Consider the following 19,302-nt stretch of genomic DNA (forward strand, 5'->3'; position numbering starts at 1 on the left):
GATATGTTTGGATGTGGACTGCCAGAATGTGCCATACATTTCAACTGGTAAGTAGTAGGTATGTTTGGATGTGGACTGCCAGTATGTGCCATACATTTCAACTGCTAAGTAGTAGATATGTTTGGATGTGGACTGCCAGTATGTGCCATACATTTCAACTGGTAAGTAGTAGATATGTGTGGATGTGGACTGCCAGTATGTGCCATACATTTCAACTGGTAAGTAGTAGATATGTTTGGATGTGGATTGCCAGTATGTGCCATACATTTCAACTGCTAAGTAGTAGATATGTTTGGATGTGGACTGGCAGTATGTGCCATACATTTCAACTGGTAAGTACTAGATGTTTGGATGTGGACTGCCAGTATGTGCTATACATTTCAACTGGTAAGTAGTAGATATGTTTGGATGTGGATTGCCAGTATGTGCCATACATTTCAACTGGTAAGTAGTAGATATGTTTGGATGTGGACTGTCAGAATGTGCTATACATTTCAACTGGTAAGTAGTAGATATGTTTGGATGTGGACTGCCAGTATGTGCCATACATTTCAACTGGTAAGTAGTAGATATGTTTGGATGTGGACTGCCAGTATGTGCCATACATTTCAACTGGTAAGTAGTAGATATGTTTGGATGTGGACTGCCAGTATGTGCCATACATTTCAACTAGTAAGTAGTAGATATGTTTGGATGTGGACTGTCAGTATGTGCCATACATTTCAACTGGTAAGTAGTAGATATGTTTGGATGTGAACTGCCAGTATGTGCCATACATTTCAACTAGAAAGTAGTAGATATGTTTGGATGTGGACTGCCAGTATGTGCTGTACATTTGAACTGGTAAGTAGTAGATATGTTTGGATGTGGACTGCCAGAATGTGCCATACATTTCAACTGGTAAGTAGTAGGTATGTTTGGATGTGGACTGCCAGTATGTGCCATACATTTCAACTGCTTAGTAGATATGTTTGGATGTGGACTGCCAGTATGTGCTATACATTTCAACTGGTGAGTACTAGATGTTTGGATGTGGACTGCCAGTATGTGCTATACATTTCAACTGGTAAGTAGTAGATATGTTTGGATGTGGACTGCCAGTATGTGCCATACATTTCAACTAGAAAGTAGTAGATATGTTTGGATGTGGACTGCCAGTATGTGCCATACATTTCAACTGGTAGGTAGTAGATATGTTTGGATGTGGACTGTCAGTATGTGCCATACATTTGAACTGGTAAGTAGTAGATATGTTTGGATGTGGACTGCCAGTATGTGCTATACATTTCAACTGGTAAGTAGTAGATATGTTTGGATGTGGACTGCCAGTATGTGCCATACATTTCAACTGGTAAGTAGTAGATATGTTTGGATGTGGACTGCCAGTATGTGCTATACATTTCAACTGGTAAGTAGTAGATATGTGTGGATGTGGACTGCCAGTATGTGCTATACATTTCAACTGGTAAGTAGTAGATATGTTTGGATGTGGACTGCCAGTATGTGCCATACATTTCAACTGGTAAGTAGTAGATATGTTTGGATGTGGACTGCCAGTATGTGCTATACATTTCAACTGGTAAGTAGTAGATATGTTTGGATGTGGACTGCCAGTATGTGCTATACATTTCAACTGGTAAGTAGTAGATATGTTTGGATGTGGACTGCCAGTATGTGCCATACATTTCAACTGGTAAGTAGTAGATATGTTTGGATGTGGACTGCCAGTATGTGCCATACATTTCAACTGGTAAGTAGTAGATATGTTTGGATGTGGACTGCCAGTATGTGCTATACATTTCAACTGGTAAGTAGTAGATATGTTTGGATGTGGACTGCCAGTATGTGCCATACATTTCAACTGGTAAGTAGTAGATATGTTTGGATGTGGACTGCCAGTATGTGCTATACATTTCAACTGGTAAGTAGTAGATATGTTTGGATGTGGACTGCCAGTATGTGCCATACATTTCAACTGGTAAGTAGTAGATATGTTTGGATGTGGACTGCCAGTATGTGCCATACATTTCAACTAGAAAGTAGTAGATATGTTTGGATGTGGACTGCCAGTATGTGCCATACATTTCAACTGGTAAGTAGTAGATATGTTTGGATGTGGACTGCCAGTATGTGCTATACATTTCAACTGGTAAGTAGTAGATATGTTTGGATGTGGACTGCCAGTATGTGCCATACATTTCAACTGGTAAGTAGTAGATATGTTTGGATGTGGACTGTCAGTATGTGCCATACATTTCAACTGGTAGGTAGTAGATATGTTTGGATGTGGACTGCCAGTACATGTATGTGCCATACATTTCAACTGGTAAGTAGTAGATATGTTTGGATGTGGACTGCCAGTATGTGCCATACATTTCAACTAGAAAGTAGTAGATATGTTTGGATGTGGACTGCCAGTATGTGCTATACATTTCAACTGGTGAGTAGTAAATATGTTTGGATGTGAACTGTCAGTATGTGCCATACATTTCAACTAGAAAGTAGTAGATATGTTTGGATGTGGACTGCCAGTATGTGCTATACATTTCAACTGGTAAGTAGTAGGTATGTTTGGATGTGGACTGCCAGTATGGGCCATACATTTCAACTGGTAAGTAGTAGATATGTTTGGATGTGGACTGCCAGTATGTGCCATACATTTCAACTGGTAAGTAATGGATATGTTTGGATGTGGACTGCCAGTATGTGCCATACATTTCAACTGGTAAGTAGTAGATATGTTTGGATGTGGACTGCCAGTATGTGCCATACATTTCAACTGGTAAGTAGTAGATATGTTTGGATGTGGACTGCCAGTATGTGCCATACATTTCAACTGGTAAGTAGTAGATATGTGTGGATGTGGACTGCCAGTATGTGCCATACATTTCAACTGGTAAGTAGTAGATATGTTTGGATGTGGACTGCCAGTATGTGCCATACATTTCAACTGGTGAGTAGTAAATATGTTTGGATGTGAACTGTCAGTATGTGCCATACATTTCAACTGGTAAGTAGTAGATATGTTTGGATGTGGACTGCCAGTATGTGCCATACATTTCAACTGGTAAGTAGTAGATATGTTTGGATGTGGACTGCCAGTATGTGCCATACATTTCAACTGGTAAGTAGTAGATATGTTTGGATGTGGACTGCCAGTATGTGCCATACATTTCAACTGGTAAGTAGTAGATATGTGTGGATGTGGACTGCCAGTATGTGCCATACATTTCAACTGGTAAGTAGTAGATATGTTTGGATGTGGACTGCCAGTATGTGCCATACATTTCAACTGGTGAGTAGTAAATATGTTTGGATGTGAACTGTCAGTATGTGCCATACATTTCAACTGGTAAGTAGTAGATATGTTTGGATGTGGACTGCCAGTGTGCTATACATTTCAACTGGTAAGTAGTAAATATGTTTGGATGTGGACTGTCAGTATGTGCTATACATTTCAACTGGTAAGTAGTAGATATGTCTGGATGTAGACTGTCAGTATGTGCCATACATTTCAACTGGTAAGTAGTAGATATGTTTGGATGTGGACTGCCAGTATGTGCTATACATTTCAACTGGTAAGTAGTAGATATGTTTGGATGTGGACTGCCAGTATGTGCCATACATTTCAACTGGTAAGTAGTAGATATGTTTGGATGTGGACTGTCAGTATGTGCTATACATTTCAACTGGTAAGTAGTAGATATGTTTGGATGTGGACTGCCAGTATGTGCCATACATTTCAACTGCTAAGTAGTAGATATGTTTGGATGTGGACTGGCAGTATGTGCCATACATTTCAACTGGTAAGTACTAGATGTTTGGATGTGGACTGCCAGTATGTGCTATACATTTCAACTGGTGAGTAGTAGATATGTTTGGATGTGGGCTGTCAGTATGTGCCATACATTTCAACTGGTAAGTAATAGATATGTTTGGATGTGGGCTGTCAGTATGTGCCATACATTTCAACTGGTAAGTAGTAGATATGTTTGGATGTGGACTGCCAGTATGTGCCATACATTTCAACTGGTAAGTACTAGATGTTTGGATGTGGACTGCCAGTATGTGCCATACATTTCAACTGGTGAGTAGTAGATATGTTTGGATGTGGGCTGTCAGTATGTGCCATACATTTCAACTGGTAAGTAATAGATATGTTTGGATGTGGGCTGTCAGTATGTGCCATACATTTCAACTGGTAAGTAGTAGATATGTTTGGATGTGGACTGCCAGTATGTGCCATACATTTCAACTGGTAAGTACTAGATGTTTGGATGTGGACTGCCAGTATGTGCCATACATTTCAACTGCTAAGTAGTAGATATGTTTGGATGTGGACTGGCAGTATGTGCCATACATTTCAACTGGTAAGTACTAGATGTTTGGATGTGGACTGCCAGTATGTGCTATACATTTCAACTGGTGAGTACTAGATGTTTGGATGTGGACTGCCAGTATGTGCTATACATTTCAACTGGTAAGTAGTAGATATGTTTGGATGTGGACTGTCAGTATGTGCCATACATTTCAACTAGAAAGTAGTAGATATGTTTGGATGTGGACTGCCAGTATGTGCTATACATTTCAACTGGTAAGTAGTAGATATGTTTGAATGTGGACTGTCAGTATGTGCCATACATTTCAACTAGAAAGTAGTAGATATGTTTGGATGTGGACTGCCAGTATGTGCCATACATTTCAACTGGTAAGTAGTGGATATGTTTGGATGTGGACTGCCAGTATGTGCTATACATTTCAACTGGTAAGTAGTGGATATGTTTGGATGTGGACTGCCAGTATGTGCCATACATTTCAACTGGTAAGTAGTAGATATGTTTGGATGTGGACTGCCAGTATGTGCTATACATTTGAACTGGTAAGTAGTAGATATGTTTGGATGTGGACTGCCAGTATGTGCCATACATTTCAACTGGTAGGTAGTAGATATGTTTGAATGTGGACTGTCAGTATGTGCTATACATTTCAACTGGTAAGTACTAGGTGTTTGGATGTAGACTGTCAGTATGTGCCATACATTTCAACTGGTAAGTAGTAGATATGTTTGGATGTGGACTGCCAGTATGTGCCATACATTTCAACTGGTAAGTAGTAGATATGTTTGAATGTGGACTGTCAGTATGTGCTATACATTTCAACTGGTAAGTAGTAGATATGTTTGGATGTGGACTGTCAGTATGTGCTATACATTTCAACTGGTAAGTAGTAGATATGTTTGGATGTGGACTGTCAGTATGTGCCATACATTTCAACTGGTAAGTAGTAGATATGTTTGGATGTGGACTGCCAGTATGTGCTATACATTTCAACTGGTAAGTAGTAGATATGTTTGGATGTGGACTGCCAGTATGTGCTATACATTTCAACTGGTAAGTAATAGATATGTTTGAATGTGGACTGCCAGTATGTGCTATACATTTCAACTGGTAAGTAGTAGATATGTTTGGATGTGGACTGCCAGTACGTGCCATACATTTCAACTGGTAAGTAGTAGATATGTTTGGATGTGGACTGCCAGTATGTGCCATACATTTCAACTAGAAAGTAGTAGATATGTTTGGATGTGGACTGCCAGTATGTGCTATACATTTCAACTAGAAAGTAGTAGATATGTTTGAATGTGGACTGCCAGTATGTGCCATACATTTCAACTGGTAAGTAGTAGATATGTTTGGATGTGGACTGCCAGTATGTGCCATACATTTCAACTGGTAAGTAGTAGATATGTTTGGATGTGGACTGCCAGTATGTGCCATACATTTCAACTAGAAAGTAGTAGATATGTTTGGATGTGGACTGCCAGTATGTGCTATACATTTCAACTGGTAAGTAGTAGATATGTTTGGATGTGGACTGCCAGTATGTGCCATACATTTCAACTGGTAAGTAGTAGATATGTTTGGATGTGGACTGCCAGTATGTGCCATACATTTCAACTAGAAAGTAGTAGATATGTTTGGATGTGGACTGCCAGTATGTGCTATACATTTCATCTGGTGAGTAGTAAATATGTTTGGATGTGAACTGTCAGTATGTGCCATACATTTCAACTAGAAAGTAGTAGATATGTTTGGATGTGGACTGCCAGTATGTGCTATACATTTCAACTGGTAAGTAGTAGGTATGTTTGGATGTGGATTGCCAGTATGTGCCATACATTTCAACTGGTGAGTAGTAAATATGTTTGGATGTGAACTGCCAGTATGTGCCATACATTTCAACTGGTAAGTAATGGATATGTTTGGATGTGGACTGCCAGTATGTGCCATACATTTCAACTGGTAAGTAGTAGATATGTTTGGATGTGGACTGCCAGTATGTGCCATACATTTCAACTGGTAAGTAGTAGATATGTTTGGATGCGGACTGCCAGTATGTGCCATACATTTCAACTGGTAAGTAGTAGATATGTTTGGATGCGGACTGCCAGTATGTGCCATACATTTCAACTGGTAAGTAGTAGATATGTTTGGATGCGGACTGCCAGTATGTGCCATACATTTCAACTGGTAAGTAGTAGATATGTTTGGATGCGGACTGCCAGTATGTGCCATACATTTCAACTGGTAAGTAGTAGATATGTTTGGATGTGGACTGCCAGTATGTGCCATACATTTCAACTGGTAAGTAGTAGATATGTTTGGATGCGGACTGCCAGTATGTGCCATACATTTCAACTGGTAAGTAATGGATATGTTTGGATGTGGACTGCCAGTATGTGCCATACATTTCAACTGGTAAGTAGTAGATATGTTTGGATGTGGACTGCCAGTATGTGCCATACATTTCAACTGGTAAGTAGTAGATATGTTTGGATGCGGACTGCCAGTATGTGCCATACATTTCAACTGGTAAGTAGTAGATATGTGTGGATGTGGACTGCCAGTATGTGCCATACATTTCAACTGGTAAGTAGTAGATATGTTTGGATGCGGACTGCCAGTATGTGCCATACATTTCAACTGGTAAGTAGTAGATATGTTTGGATGCGGACTGCCAGTATGTGCCATACATTTCAACTGGTAAGTAGTAGATATGTTTGGATGTGGACTGCCAGTATGTGCCATACATTTCAACTGGTAAGTAGTAGATATGTTTGGATGCGGACTGCCAGTATGTGCCATACATTTCAACTGGTAAGTAATGGATATGTTTGGATGTGGACTGCCAGTATGTGCCATACATTTCAACTGGTAAGTAGTAGATATGTTTGGATGTGGACTGCCAGTATGTGCCATACATTTCAACTGGTAAGTAGTAGATATGTGTGGATGTGGACTGCCAGTATGTGCCATACATTTCAACTGGTAAGTAGTAGATATGTTTGGATGTGGACTGTCAGTATGTGCCATACATTTCAACTGGTAAGTAGTAGATATGTTTGGATGTGGACTGCCAGTATGTGCCATACATTTCAACTGGTAAGTAGTAGATATGTGTGGATGTGGACTGCCAGTATGTGCCATACATTTCAACTGGTAAGTAGTAGATATGTTTGGATGTGGACTGCCAGTATGTGCTATACATTTCAACTGGTAAGTAGTAGATATGTTTGGATGTGGACTGCCAGTATGTGCCATACATTTCAACTGGTAAGTAGTAGATATGTTTGGATGTAGACTGTCAGTATGTGCCATACATTTCAACTGGTAAGTAGTAGATATGTTTGGATGTGGACTGCCAGTATGTACTATACATTTCAACTGGTAAGTAGTAGATATGTTTGGATGTGAACTGCCAGTATGTGCCATACATTTCAACTGGTAAGTAGTAGATATGTTTGGATGTAGACTGTCAGTATGTGCCATACATTTCAACTGGTAAGTAGTAGATATGTTTGGATGTGGACTGCCAGTATGTGCCATACATTTCAACTGGTAAGTAGTAGATATGTTTGGATGTAGACTGTCAGTATGTGCCATACATTTCAACTGGTAAGTAGTAGATATGTGTGGATGTGGACTGCCAGTATGTACTATACATTTCAACTGGTAAGTAGTAGATATGTGTGGATGTGGACTGTCAGTATGTGCCATACATTTCAACTGGTAAGTAGTAGATATGTTTGGATGTGGACTGCCAGTATGTGCCATACATTTCAACTGGTAAGTAGTAGATATGTGTGGATGTGGACTGCCAGTATGTGCCATACATTTCAACTGGTAAGTAGTAGATATGTTTGGATGTGGACTGCCAGTATGTGCCATACATTTCAACTGGTAAGTAGTAGATATGTTTGGATGTGGACTGCCAGTATGTGCCATACATTTCAACTGGTAAGTAGTAGATATGTTTGGATGTAGACTGTCAGTATGTGCCATACATTTCAACTGGTAAGTAGTAGATATGTTTGGATGTGGACTGCCAGTATGTGCCATACATTTCAACTGGTAAGTAGTAGATATGTTTGGATGTGGACTGCCAGTATGTGCCATACATTTCAACTGGTAAGTAGTAGATATGTTTGAATGTGGACTGCCAGTACGTGCCATACATTTCAACTGGTAAGTAATAGATATGTTTGAATGTGGACTGCCGGTGTGTGCCATACATTTCAACTGGTAGGTAGTAGATATGTTTGGATGTGGACTGCCAGTATGTGCCATACATTTCAACTGGTAGGTAGTAGATATGTTTGGATGTGGACTGCCAGTATGTGCCATACATTTCAACTGGTAAGTAGTAGATATGTTTGAATGTGGACTGCCAGTATGTGCCATACATTTCAACTGGTAGGTAGTAGATATGTTTGGATGTGGACTGCCAGTATGTGCCATACATTTCAACTGGTAAGTAGTAGATATGTTTGGATGTGGACTGCCAGTATGTGCCATACATTTCAACTGGTAAGTAGTAGATATGTTTGGATGTGGACTGCCAGTATGTGCCATACATTTCAACTGGTAAGTAGTAGATATGTTTGGATGTGGACTGCCAGTATGTGCCATACATTTCAACTGGTAAGTAGTAGATATGTTTGGATGTGGACTGCCAGTATGTGCCATACATTTCAACTGGTAAGTAATAGATATGTTTGGATGTGGACTGCCAGTATGTGCCATACATTTCAACTGGTAAGTAGTAGATATGTTTGGATGTGGACTGCCAGTATGTGCCATACATTTCAACTGGTAAGTAGTAGATATGTTTGGATGTGGACTGCCAGTATGTGCCATACATTTCAACTGGTAGGTAGTAGATATGTTTGGATGTGGACTGCCAGTATGTGTCATACATTTCAACTGGTAGGTAGTAGATATGTTTGGATGTGGACTGCCAGTATGTGCCATACATTTCAACTGGTAAGTAGTAGATATGTTTGGATGTGGACTGCCAGTATGTGCCATACATTTCAACTGGTAAGTAGTAGATATGTTTGGATGTGGACTGCCAGTATGTGCCATACATTTCAACTGGTAAGTAGTAGATATGTTTGGATGTGGACTGCCAGTATGTGCCATACATTTCAACTGGTAGGTAGTAGATATGTTTGGATGTGGACTGCCAGTATGTGCTATACATTTCAACTGGTAAGTAGTAGATATGTTTGGATGTGGACTGCCAGTATGTGCCATACATTTCAACTGGTAAGTAGTAGATATGTTTGGATGTGGACTGCCAGTATGTGCCATACATTTCAACTGGTAAGTAGTAGATATGTTTGGATGTGGACTGCCAGTATGTGCCACACATTTCAACTGGTAGGTAGTAGATATGTTTGGATGTGGACTGCCAGTATGTGCCACACATTTCAACTGGTAAGTAGTAGATATGTTTGGATGTGGACTGCCAGTATGTGCCACACATTTCAACTGGTAAGTAGTAGATATGTTTGGATGTGGACTGTCAGTATGTGCCACACATTTCAACTGATAAGTAGTAGATATGTTTGGATGTGGACTGTCAGTATGTGCCACACATTTCAACTGGTAAGTAGTAGATATGTTTGGATGTGGACTGTCAGTATGTGCCACACATTTCAACTGGTAAGTAGTAGATATGTTTGGATGTGGACTGCCAGTATGTGCCACACATTTCAACTGGTAAGTAGTAGATATGTTTGGATGTGGACTGTCAGTATGTGCCACACATTTCAACTGGTAAGTAGTAGATATGTTTGGATGTGGACTGCCAGTATGTGCCACACATTTCAACTGGTAAGTAGTAGATATGTTTGGATGTGGACTGTCAGTATGTGCCATACATTTCAACTGGTAAGTAGTAGATATGTTTGGATGTGGACTGCCAGTATGTGCCATACATTTCAACTGGTAGGTAGTAGATATGTTTGGATGTAGACTGCCAGTATGTGCTATACATTTCAACTGGTAAGTAGTAGATATGTTTGAATGTGGACTGCCAGTATGTGCCATACATTTCAACTGGTAAGTAGTAGATATGTTTGGATGTGGACTGCCAGTATGTGCCATACATTTCAACTGGTAAGTAATAGATATGTTTGGATGTGGACTGTCAGTATGTGCCATACATTTCAACTGGTAAGTAGTAGATATGTTTGAATGTGGACTGTCAGAATGTGCTATACATTTCAACTGGTAGGTAGTAGATATGTTTGGATGTGGACTGTCAGTATGTGCCATACATTTCAACTGGTAAGTAGTAGATATGTTTGAATGTGGACTGTCAGAATGTGCTATACATTTCAACTGGTAGGTAGTAGATATGTTTGGATGTGGACTGTCAGTATGTGCCATACATTTCAACTGGTAAGTAGTAGATATGTTTGAATGTGGACTGTCAGAATGTGCTATACATTTCAACTGGTAAGTAGTAGATATGTTTGAATGTGGACTGTCAGTATGTGCCATACATTTCAACTGGTAAGTAGTAGATATGTTTGGATGTGGACTGTCAGTATGTGCCATACATTTCAACTGGTAAGTAGTAGATATGTTTGGATGTGGACTGTCAGTATGTGCCATACATTTCAACTGGTAAGTAGTAGATATGTTTGGATGTGGACTGCCAGTATGTGCTATACATTTCAACTGGTAAGTAGTAGATATGTTTGGATGTGGACTGTCAGTATGTGCCATACATTTCAACTGGTAAGTAGTAGATATGTTTGAATGTGGACTGTCAGAATGTGCTATACATTTCAACTGGTAAGTAGTAGATATGTTTGAATGTGGACTGTCAGTATGTGCCATACATTTCAACTGGTAAGTAGTAGATATGTTTGAATGTGGACTGTCAGAATGTGCTATACATTTCAACTGGTAAGTAGTAGATATGTTTGAATGTGGACTGTCAGAATGTGCTATACATTTCAACTGGTAAGTAGTAGATATGTGTGGATGTGGACTGCCAGTATGTGCTATACATTTCAACTGGTAAGTAGTAGATATGTTTGGATGTGGACTGTCAGTATGTGCCATACATTTCAACTGGTAAGTAGTAGATATGTTTGAATGTGGACTGTCAGAATGTGCTATACATTTCAACTGGTAAGTAGTAGATATGTTTGAATGTGGACTGTCAGAATGTGCTATACATTTCAACTGGTAAGTAGTAGATATGTGTGGATGTGGACTGCCAGTATGTGCTATACATTTCAACTGGTAAGTAGTAGATATGTTTGGATGTGGACTGCCAGTATGTGCCATACATTTCAACTGGTAAGTAGTAGATATGTTTGAATGTGGACTGCCAGTATGTGCCATACATTTCAACTGGTAGGTAGTAGATATGTTTGAATGTGGACTGCCAGTATGTGCCATACATTTCAACTGGTAGGTAGTAGATATGTTTGAATGTGGACTGCCAGTATGTGCCATACATTTCAACTGGTAGGTAGTAGATATGTTTGGATGTGGACTGCCAGTATGTGCTATACATTTCAACTGGTAAGTAGTAGATATGTTTGGATGTGGACTGCCAGTATGTGCCATACATTTCAACTGGTAAGTAGTAGATATGTTTGAATGTGGACTGCCAGTACGTGCCATACATTTCAACTGGTAAGTAATAGATATGTTTGAATGTGGACTGCCGGTGTGTGCCATACATTTCAACTGGTAGGTAGTAGATATGTTTGGATGTGGACTGCCAGTATGTGCTATACATTTCAACTGGTGAGTAGTAGATATGTTTGGATGTGGACTGCCAGTATGTGCCATACATTTCAACTGGTAGGTAGTAGATATGTTTGGATGTGGACTGCCAGTATGTGCCATACATTTCAACTGGTAGGTAGTAGATATGTTTGAATGTGGACTGCCAGTATGTGCCATACATTTCAACTGGTAAGTAGTAGATATGTTTGGATGTGGACTGCCAGTATGTGCCATACATTTCAACTGGTAAGTAGTAGATATGTTTGGATGTGGACTGCCAGTATGTGCCATACATTTCAACTGGTAGGTAGTAGATATGTTTGAATGTGGACTGCCAGTATGTGCCATACATTTCAACTGGTAAGTAGTAGATATGTTTGGATGTGGACTGTCAGTATGTGCCATACATTTCAACTGGTAAGTAGTAGATATGTTTGGATGTGGACTGCCAGTATGTGCCATACATTTCAACTGGTAGGTAGTAGATATGTTTGAATGTGGACTGCCAGTATGTGCCATACATTTCAACTGGTAAGTAGTAGATATGTTTGGATGTGGACTGTCAGTATGTGCCATACATTTCAACTGGTAGGTAGTAGATATGTTTGAATGTGGACTGCCAGTATGTGCCATACATTTCAACTGGTAAGTAGTAGATATGTTTGGATGTGGACTGCCAGTATGTGCCATACATTTCAACTGGTAAGTAGTAGATATGTTTGGATGTGGACTGCCAGTATGTGCCATACATTTCAACTGGTAAGTAGTAGATATGTTTGGATGTGGACTGCCAGTATGTGCCATACATTTCAACTGGTAAGTAGTAGATATGTTTGGATGTGGACTGCCAGTATGTGCCATACATTTCAACTGGTAAGTAGTAGATATGTTTGGATGTGGACTGCCAGTATGTGCCATACATTTCAACTGGTAAGTAGTAGATATGTTTGGATGTGGACTGCCAGTATGTGCTATACATTTCAACTGGTAAGTAGTAGATATGTTTGGATGTGGACTGCCAGTATGTGCTATACATTTCAACTGGTAAGTAGTAGATATGTTTGGATGTGGACTGCCAGTATGTGCCATACATTTCAACTGGTAAGTAGTAGATATGTTTGGATGTGGACTGCCAGTATGTGCCATACATTTCAACTGGTAGGTAGTAGATATGTTTGGATGTGGACTGCCAGTATGTGCCATACATTTCAACTGGTAGGTAGTAGATATGTTTGAATGTGGACTGCCAGTATGTGCCATACATTTCAACTGGTAAGTAGTAGATATGTTTGGATGTGGACTGCCAGTATGTGCCATACATTTCAACTGGTAAGTAATAGATATGTTTGGATGTGGACTGCCAGTATGTGCCATACATTTCAACTGGTAAGTAGTAGATATGTTTGGATGTGGACTGCCAGTATGTGCCATACATTTCAACTGGTAGGTAGTAGATATGTTTGGATGTGGACTGCCAGTATGTGCCATACATTTCAACTGGTAGGTAGTAGATATGTTTGGATGTGGACTGCCAGTATGTGCTATACATTTCAACTGGTAAGTAGTAGATATGTTTGGATGTGGACTGCCAGTATGTGCCATACATTTCAACTGGTAAGTAATAGATATGTTTGGATGTGGACTGCCAGTATGTGCCATACATTTCAACTGGTAGGTAGTAGATATGTTTGGATGTGGACTGCCAGTATGTGCCATACATTTCAACTGGTAAGTAGTAGATATGTTTGGATGTGGACTGTCAGTATGTGCTATACATTTCAACTGGTAAGTAGTAGATATGTTTGGATGTGGACTGCCAGTATGTGCCATACATTTCAACTGGTAAGTAATAGATATGTTTGGATGTGAACTGCCAGTATGTGCCATACATTTCAACTGGTAGGTAGTAGATATGTTTGGATGTGGACTGCCAGTATGTGCCATACATTTCAACTGGTAGGTAGTAGATATGTTTGGATGTGGACTGCCAGTATGTGCCATACATTTCAACTGGTAGGTAGTAGATATGTGTGGATGTGGACTGCCAGTATGTGCCATACATTTCAACTGGTAGGTAGTAGATATGTTTGGATGTGGACTGCCAGTATGTGCCATACATTTCAACTGGTAGGTAGTAGATATGTTTGGATGTGGACTGCCAGTATGTGCCATACATTTCAACTGGTAGGTAGTAGATATGTTTGGATGTGGACTGCCAGTATGTGCCATACATTTCAACTGGTAGGTAGTAGATATGTGTGGATGTGGACTGTCAGTATGTGCCATACATTTCAACTGGTAGGTAGTAGATATGTTTGGATGTGGACTGCCAGTATGTGCCATACATTTCAACTGGTAGGTAGTAGATATGTGTGGATGTGGACTGTCAGTATGTGCCATACATTTCAACTGGTAGGTAGTAGATATGTTTGGATGTGGACTGCCAGTATGTGCCATACATTTCAACTGGTAGGTAGTAGATATGTGTGGATGTGGACTGTCAGTATGTGCCATACATTTCAACTGGTAGGTAGTAGATATGTTTGGATGTGGACTGCCAGTATGTGCCATACATTTCAACTGGTAGGTAGTAGATATGTGTGGATGTGGACTGCCAGTATGTGCCATACATTTCAACTGGTAGGTAGTAGATATGTTTGGATGTGGACTGCCAGTATGTGCCATACATTTCAACTGGTAGGTAGTAGATATGTTTGGATGTGGACTGCCAGTATGTGCCATACATTTCAACTGGTAAGTAGTAGATATGTTTGGATGTGGACTGCCAGTATGTGCCATACATTTCAACTGGTAGGTAGTAGATATGTTTGGATGTGGACTGCCAGTATGTGCCATACATTTCAACTGGTAAGTAGTAGATATGTTTGGTGTGGACTGTCAGTATGTGCCATACATTTCAACTGGTAAGTAGTAGATATGTGTGGATGTGGACTGCCAGTATGTGCCATACATTTCAACTGGTAAGTAGTAGATATGTTTGGATGTGGACTGCCAGTATGTGCCATACATTTCAACTGGTAAGTAGTAGATATGTTTGGATGTGGACTGCCAGTATGTGCCATACATTTCAACTGGTAAGTAGTAGATATGTTTGGATGTGGACTGTCAGTATGTGCTATACATTTCAACTGGTAAGTAGTAGATATGTTTGGATGTGGACTGCCAGTATGTGCCATACATTTCAACTGGTAAGTAGTAGATATGTTTGGATGTGGACTGCCAGTATGTGCCATACATTTCAACTGGTAGGTAGTAGATATGTGTGGATGTGGACTGCCAGTATGTGCCATACATTTCAACTGGTAGGTAGTAGATATGTTTGGATGTGGACTGCCAGTATGTGCCATACATTTCAACTGGTAGGTAGTAGATATGTTTGGATGTGGACTGCCAGTATGTGCCATACATTTCAACTGGTAGGTAGTAGATATGTTTGGATGTGGACTGCCAGTATGTGCCATACATTTCAACTGGTAGGTAGTAGATATGTTTGGATGTGGACTGCCAGTATGTGCCATACATTTCAACTGGTAGGTAGTAGATATGTTTGGATGTGGACTGCCAGTATGTGCCATACATTTCAACTGGTAGGTAGTAGATATGTTTGGATGTGGACTGCCAGTATGTGCCATACATTTCAACTGGTAGGTAGTAGATATGTGTGGATGTGGACTGTCAGTATGTGCCATACATTTCAACTGGTAGGTAGTAGATATGTTTGGATGTGGACTGCCAGTATGTGCCATACATTTCAACTGGTAGGTAGTAGATATGTGTGGATGTGGACTGTCAGTATGTGCCATACATTTCAACTGGTAAGTAGTAGATATGTGTGGATGTGGACTGCCAGTATGTGCCATACATTTCAACTGGTAAGTAGTAGATATGTTTGGATGTAGACTGCCAGTATGTGCCATACATTTCAACTGGTAAGTAGTAGATATGTTTGGATGTGGACTGTCAGTATGTGCCATACATTTCAACTGGTAGGTAGCAGATATGTTTGGATGTAGACTGCCAGTATGTGCCATACATTTCAACTGGTAAGTAGTAGATATGTGTGGATGTGGACTGCCAGTATGTGCTATACATTTCAACTGGTAAGTAGTAGATATGTTTGGATGTGGACTGTCAGTATGTGCCATACATTTCAACTGGTAAGTAGTAGATATGTTTGGATGTGGACTGCCAGTATGTGCCATATACTAGTACAAATGTATTTTATGTATTTATTTATTTCTTTTGTAATAACCTGTTTATAGCTATTAATTTAACATAATAAATACCTTTGATTTTCTCAATAGTCTTGATGAGTTGGTGAAACATGAAGAAAATGGTTTGGTTTTCCACAATGAAAATGAACTGTCTCAACAGCTGCAGGTGAGTGTGCTAGGAAGTTGAATCAGATGTATAGATATCTCATGAGTGAGCTAACAATATCAGAATGAGTGAAGTAAATTACACAGAAATTTAATAAATCTGATATTGAAGGTCCACAAGCAGCTAATAAAAGCTGCAAACTTATAAATATGTCTTACACTACTCCAAATTGTTTTTTAGGTGTATGTGAATCTATGAGGCAACACTAGCCTGATTTCAATTGAACATAATTGTTTTTTTTTGTGGAAAAAAAATACATTGCAGCTAATAAACATACAGTAATATATAATACTTTTCATGAATCTGTTACTTTTATGTTTCATTTCAATTTTTACCTTGCCCGTACCATCAAAGATGGAAGGGAAAGGTATATTAAGGGAAAAATTTTGTCCGGCGTTGTTGTTGTCGTCATCGTCGTCGTCGTTAATAATTGTTATTGTGTGCATAATAACTTTACTAATTCTATTCCAAACTTTATCAAACTTGATCACCTTATTCATCAGTATAAAGTCTTCCCTGAGTTTGAACAACAGATGTCCTGTATGAAAATATCATGCACAAATTAAGAAAATCTGATAAAATATTTTGACTGTTTCTACTTGACTGATCACTGGTGATACACATCAAAGGTCACTGATCTCAGTGGAAATGTGCATTGTTGTATGTGTTCAATGAAGCAAATGATTTATCTTGTAATAATATCCTTGGTAATGTATCTCAGAATCCCATACTGGGTTTCAAAACCAACTCATGGAGAGATTGCACAGTCTGATACACATTTGCAAACCTACCAATAAAATCTTTACAGAAAACAAGATGTCAGAAAATCAATATAAGCACTCCTATGAACTGGGTGCCTAACTTTGATCACGATCTGAAGCTAATAGAAAATCTGTTTAGTTCAAAGTTATCAAATCAAAAACAATACATAAAACATTTCATCCACATTTTAAAAGGTAAAATATATGTATTCTGTATTTGACAAACAGTTCATTTGACAAATGTAAACTCACAGGAATATGTTTCAGCTATTAGAACAGAATGATAGAGTTTTTATAATACTAGTTTAAAAACGCACTTCAAAGATTGCAGTGTTTGAAGATGTAGATTCTCAGGAGGCAACAGTACTGTTGACTTCTCCCTCCACTGGACACCAACTAACTATTTAAGTTGATTTGCATACAAAGCAGAGCTTGCAACATGATAGCTATTCATAAAAGGTGTTTTTTTTTTACTTTTCATATAATACAGTAGTCACACAATGAGGCAGTTCATATTTGTCTCAGTGAATCATTAATTTTTGACAGACACCTGTACAAAATACTTGAACTAAAGCCAGCTAAAATTTTCTGTTATCTTGCATGTTTTATGAATCTATTCACATCTAAATGCAGCACTTTTTTTTGCAATGAGACATTTGTTTTTCTACTAAAATATCTGAATTACTTTGAATAAAGCTGGAAATTATGTCCCTTGAAATAATCAAACAAATAAGGCACCAATGTTTTTGTAAGATATTTACATCTTTTAAGGACATTCGGTAGACTGATTCCCCACTGTTGGTTCAACCCCAAAACTTGTTTGTATTCAAAATTAATTATGACAATGCATATTTATATTGAAACAAACTATGATAATGGGAATTATATTATATTATATAACAAAGGTCAAGGTCACCAGAGTTCAACTATGTTGTTATAATTTGTTGACGTTTTGTTTTTTTGTTGTTGTTACTTTTAGAATCTATTGATTGGTTTCCCTGGCAACCAGAAGCAACTTTCAAAATTCCGAAAAAATTTAGAATCGTTTCAGAATCTGCGATGGAATGAATGTTGGGACAAAATTGTTTTGCCACGAGTAAAGAAAATATCTCTAAAGTAAAGGATAACATTTTTTTTTTCACTCATTTAGTTTTTGGAGGAAAGTTCCAAAGCAATGAACTATGGCATATGATATAAAAATGAAATGCATCATGGGATTGTGCAAATTTATATCTATCTGCAATCTACATTTTTTGTGTGTAAACAATGGTGCAATTAAATAACTAATTGTAGTTCGTTAAATGTATTTTATATAATATTTTAAAGTATTGTCATTATTGCATAGGCATATGGTAATTTGACAATTGAGACTGTGCCCATAGCAACCAAGACTTTTCTTTCAACTTCTGTATAATTCTGACCAATAAAAATTCTAATTGTAATTGATATATTTTGTTCATGTCATTTCATGTAAATAAAGAAATATAATAAATGAATCTCATTATTGAGTCTTTCTTATAGAAAGTAATTAATATTTTGTATTTGAGCTGCCAAACTGTTTTTTCAGATCTGTGCTATTTACAAATCTTATTGTGTGTTATTTTCATACCAAATTTTCTTTTAAAGAAGAATCCTACTTATGAATTTTAGCTATTGTGCACACAAACAAACAGTCAGGTGGGTTAGTGTTGATCTGTCTGTGTTTGTGTATAAGCACAAATCTCAAAAACTTCTAAGCAGATTTTGATCAAATTCAGGTAATGTGCAGATATTATTAGTTGTCCACGAGCGGATTTAGGGGGAGCCCCCCCCCCTTCAGCCCTAGCAATGACATTTCAGTAATTGATTACAAAATGCATGAATGAATAACTGAGGCCCCAAAAAATTGGTTTTGCTGCTTCTCCCACTGCTTATTGAAAAATGACGCAATATTGTTTTAAAAAGTTTTTTTTTAATCAATACCACAAGAAGAAGATATATGTTTAACATTAATTAAATAACGCTTTTGAATACATGCATTAAAAGTTAATTTAAATAGACAA

The 19,302-nt window shown here is 38.5% G+C and overlaps 1 protein-coding gene across 2 annotated transcripts in view; it reads left to right on the forward strand.

Moving 5' to 3' along the window:
• The window catches only part of LOC100370845 (chitobiosyldiphosphodolichol beta-mannosyltransferase-like), a 33,403-nt gene extending 14,647 nt beyond the window's left edge, over window positions 1-18,756 (forward strand). Inside the window, exons 9-11 of one of the 2 annotated variants that reach the window (XM_085502967.1) lie at window positions 9,727-9,779; window positions 16,424-16,499; window positions 18,240-18,756. In XM_085502967.1, coding sequence (XP_085359093.1) covers window positions 9,727-9,779; window positions 16,424-16,499; window positions 18,240-18,380 — 270 coding nt within the window. In that variant the 3' untranslated portion in view covers window positions 18,381-18,756. The remainder of the gene's footprint in view (window positions 1-9,726; window positions 9,780-16,423; window positions 16,500-18,239) is intronic. The other variant, XM_085502966.1, reaches the window with a different exon arrangement.
• Window positions 18,757-19,302: the final 546 nt, after the last annotated feature.

The sequence above is a fragment of the Saccoglossus kowalevskii genome, chromosome 8 (assembly GCF_978046115.1).
Source record: "Saccoglossus kowalevskii chromosome 8, keSacKowa6.1, whole genome shotgun sequence".
Classification (NCBI taxonomy): Eukaryota; Metazoa; Hemichordata; class Enteropneusta; family Harrimaniidae; genus Saccoglossus; species Saccoglossus kowalevskii.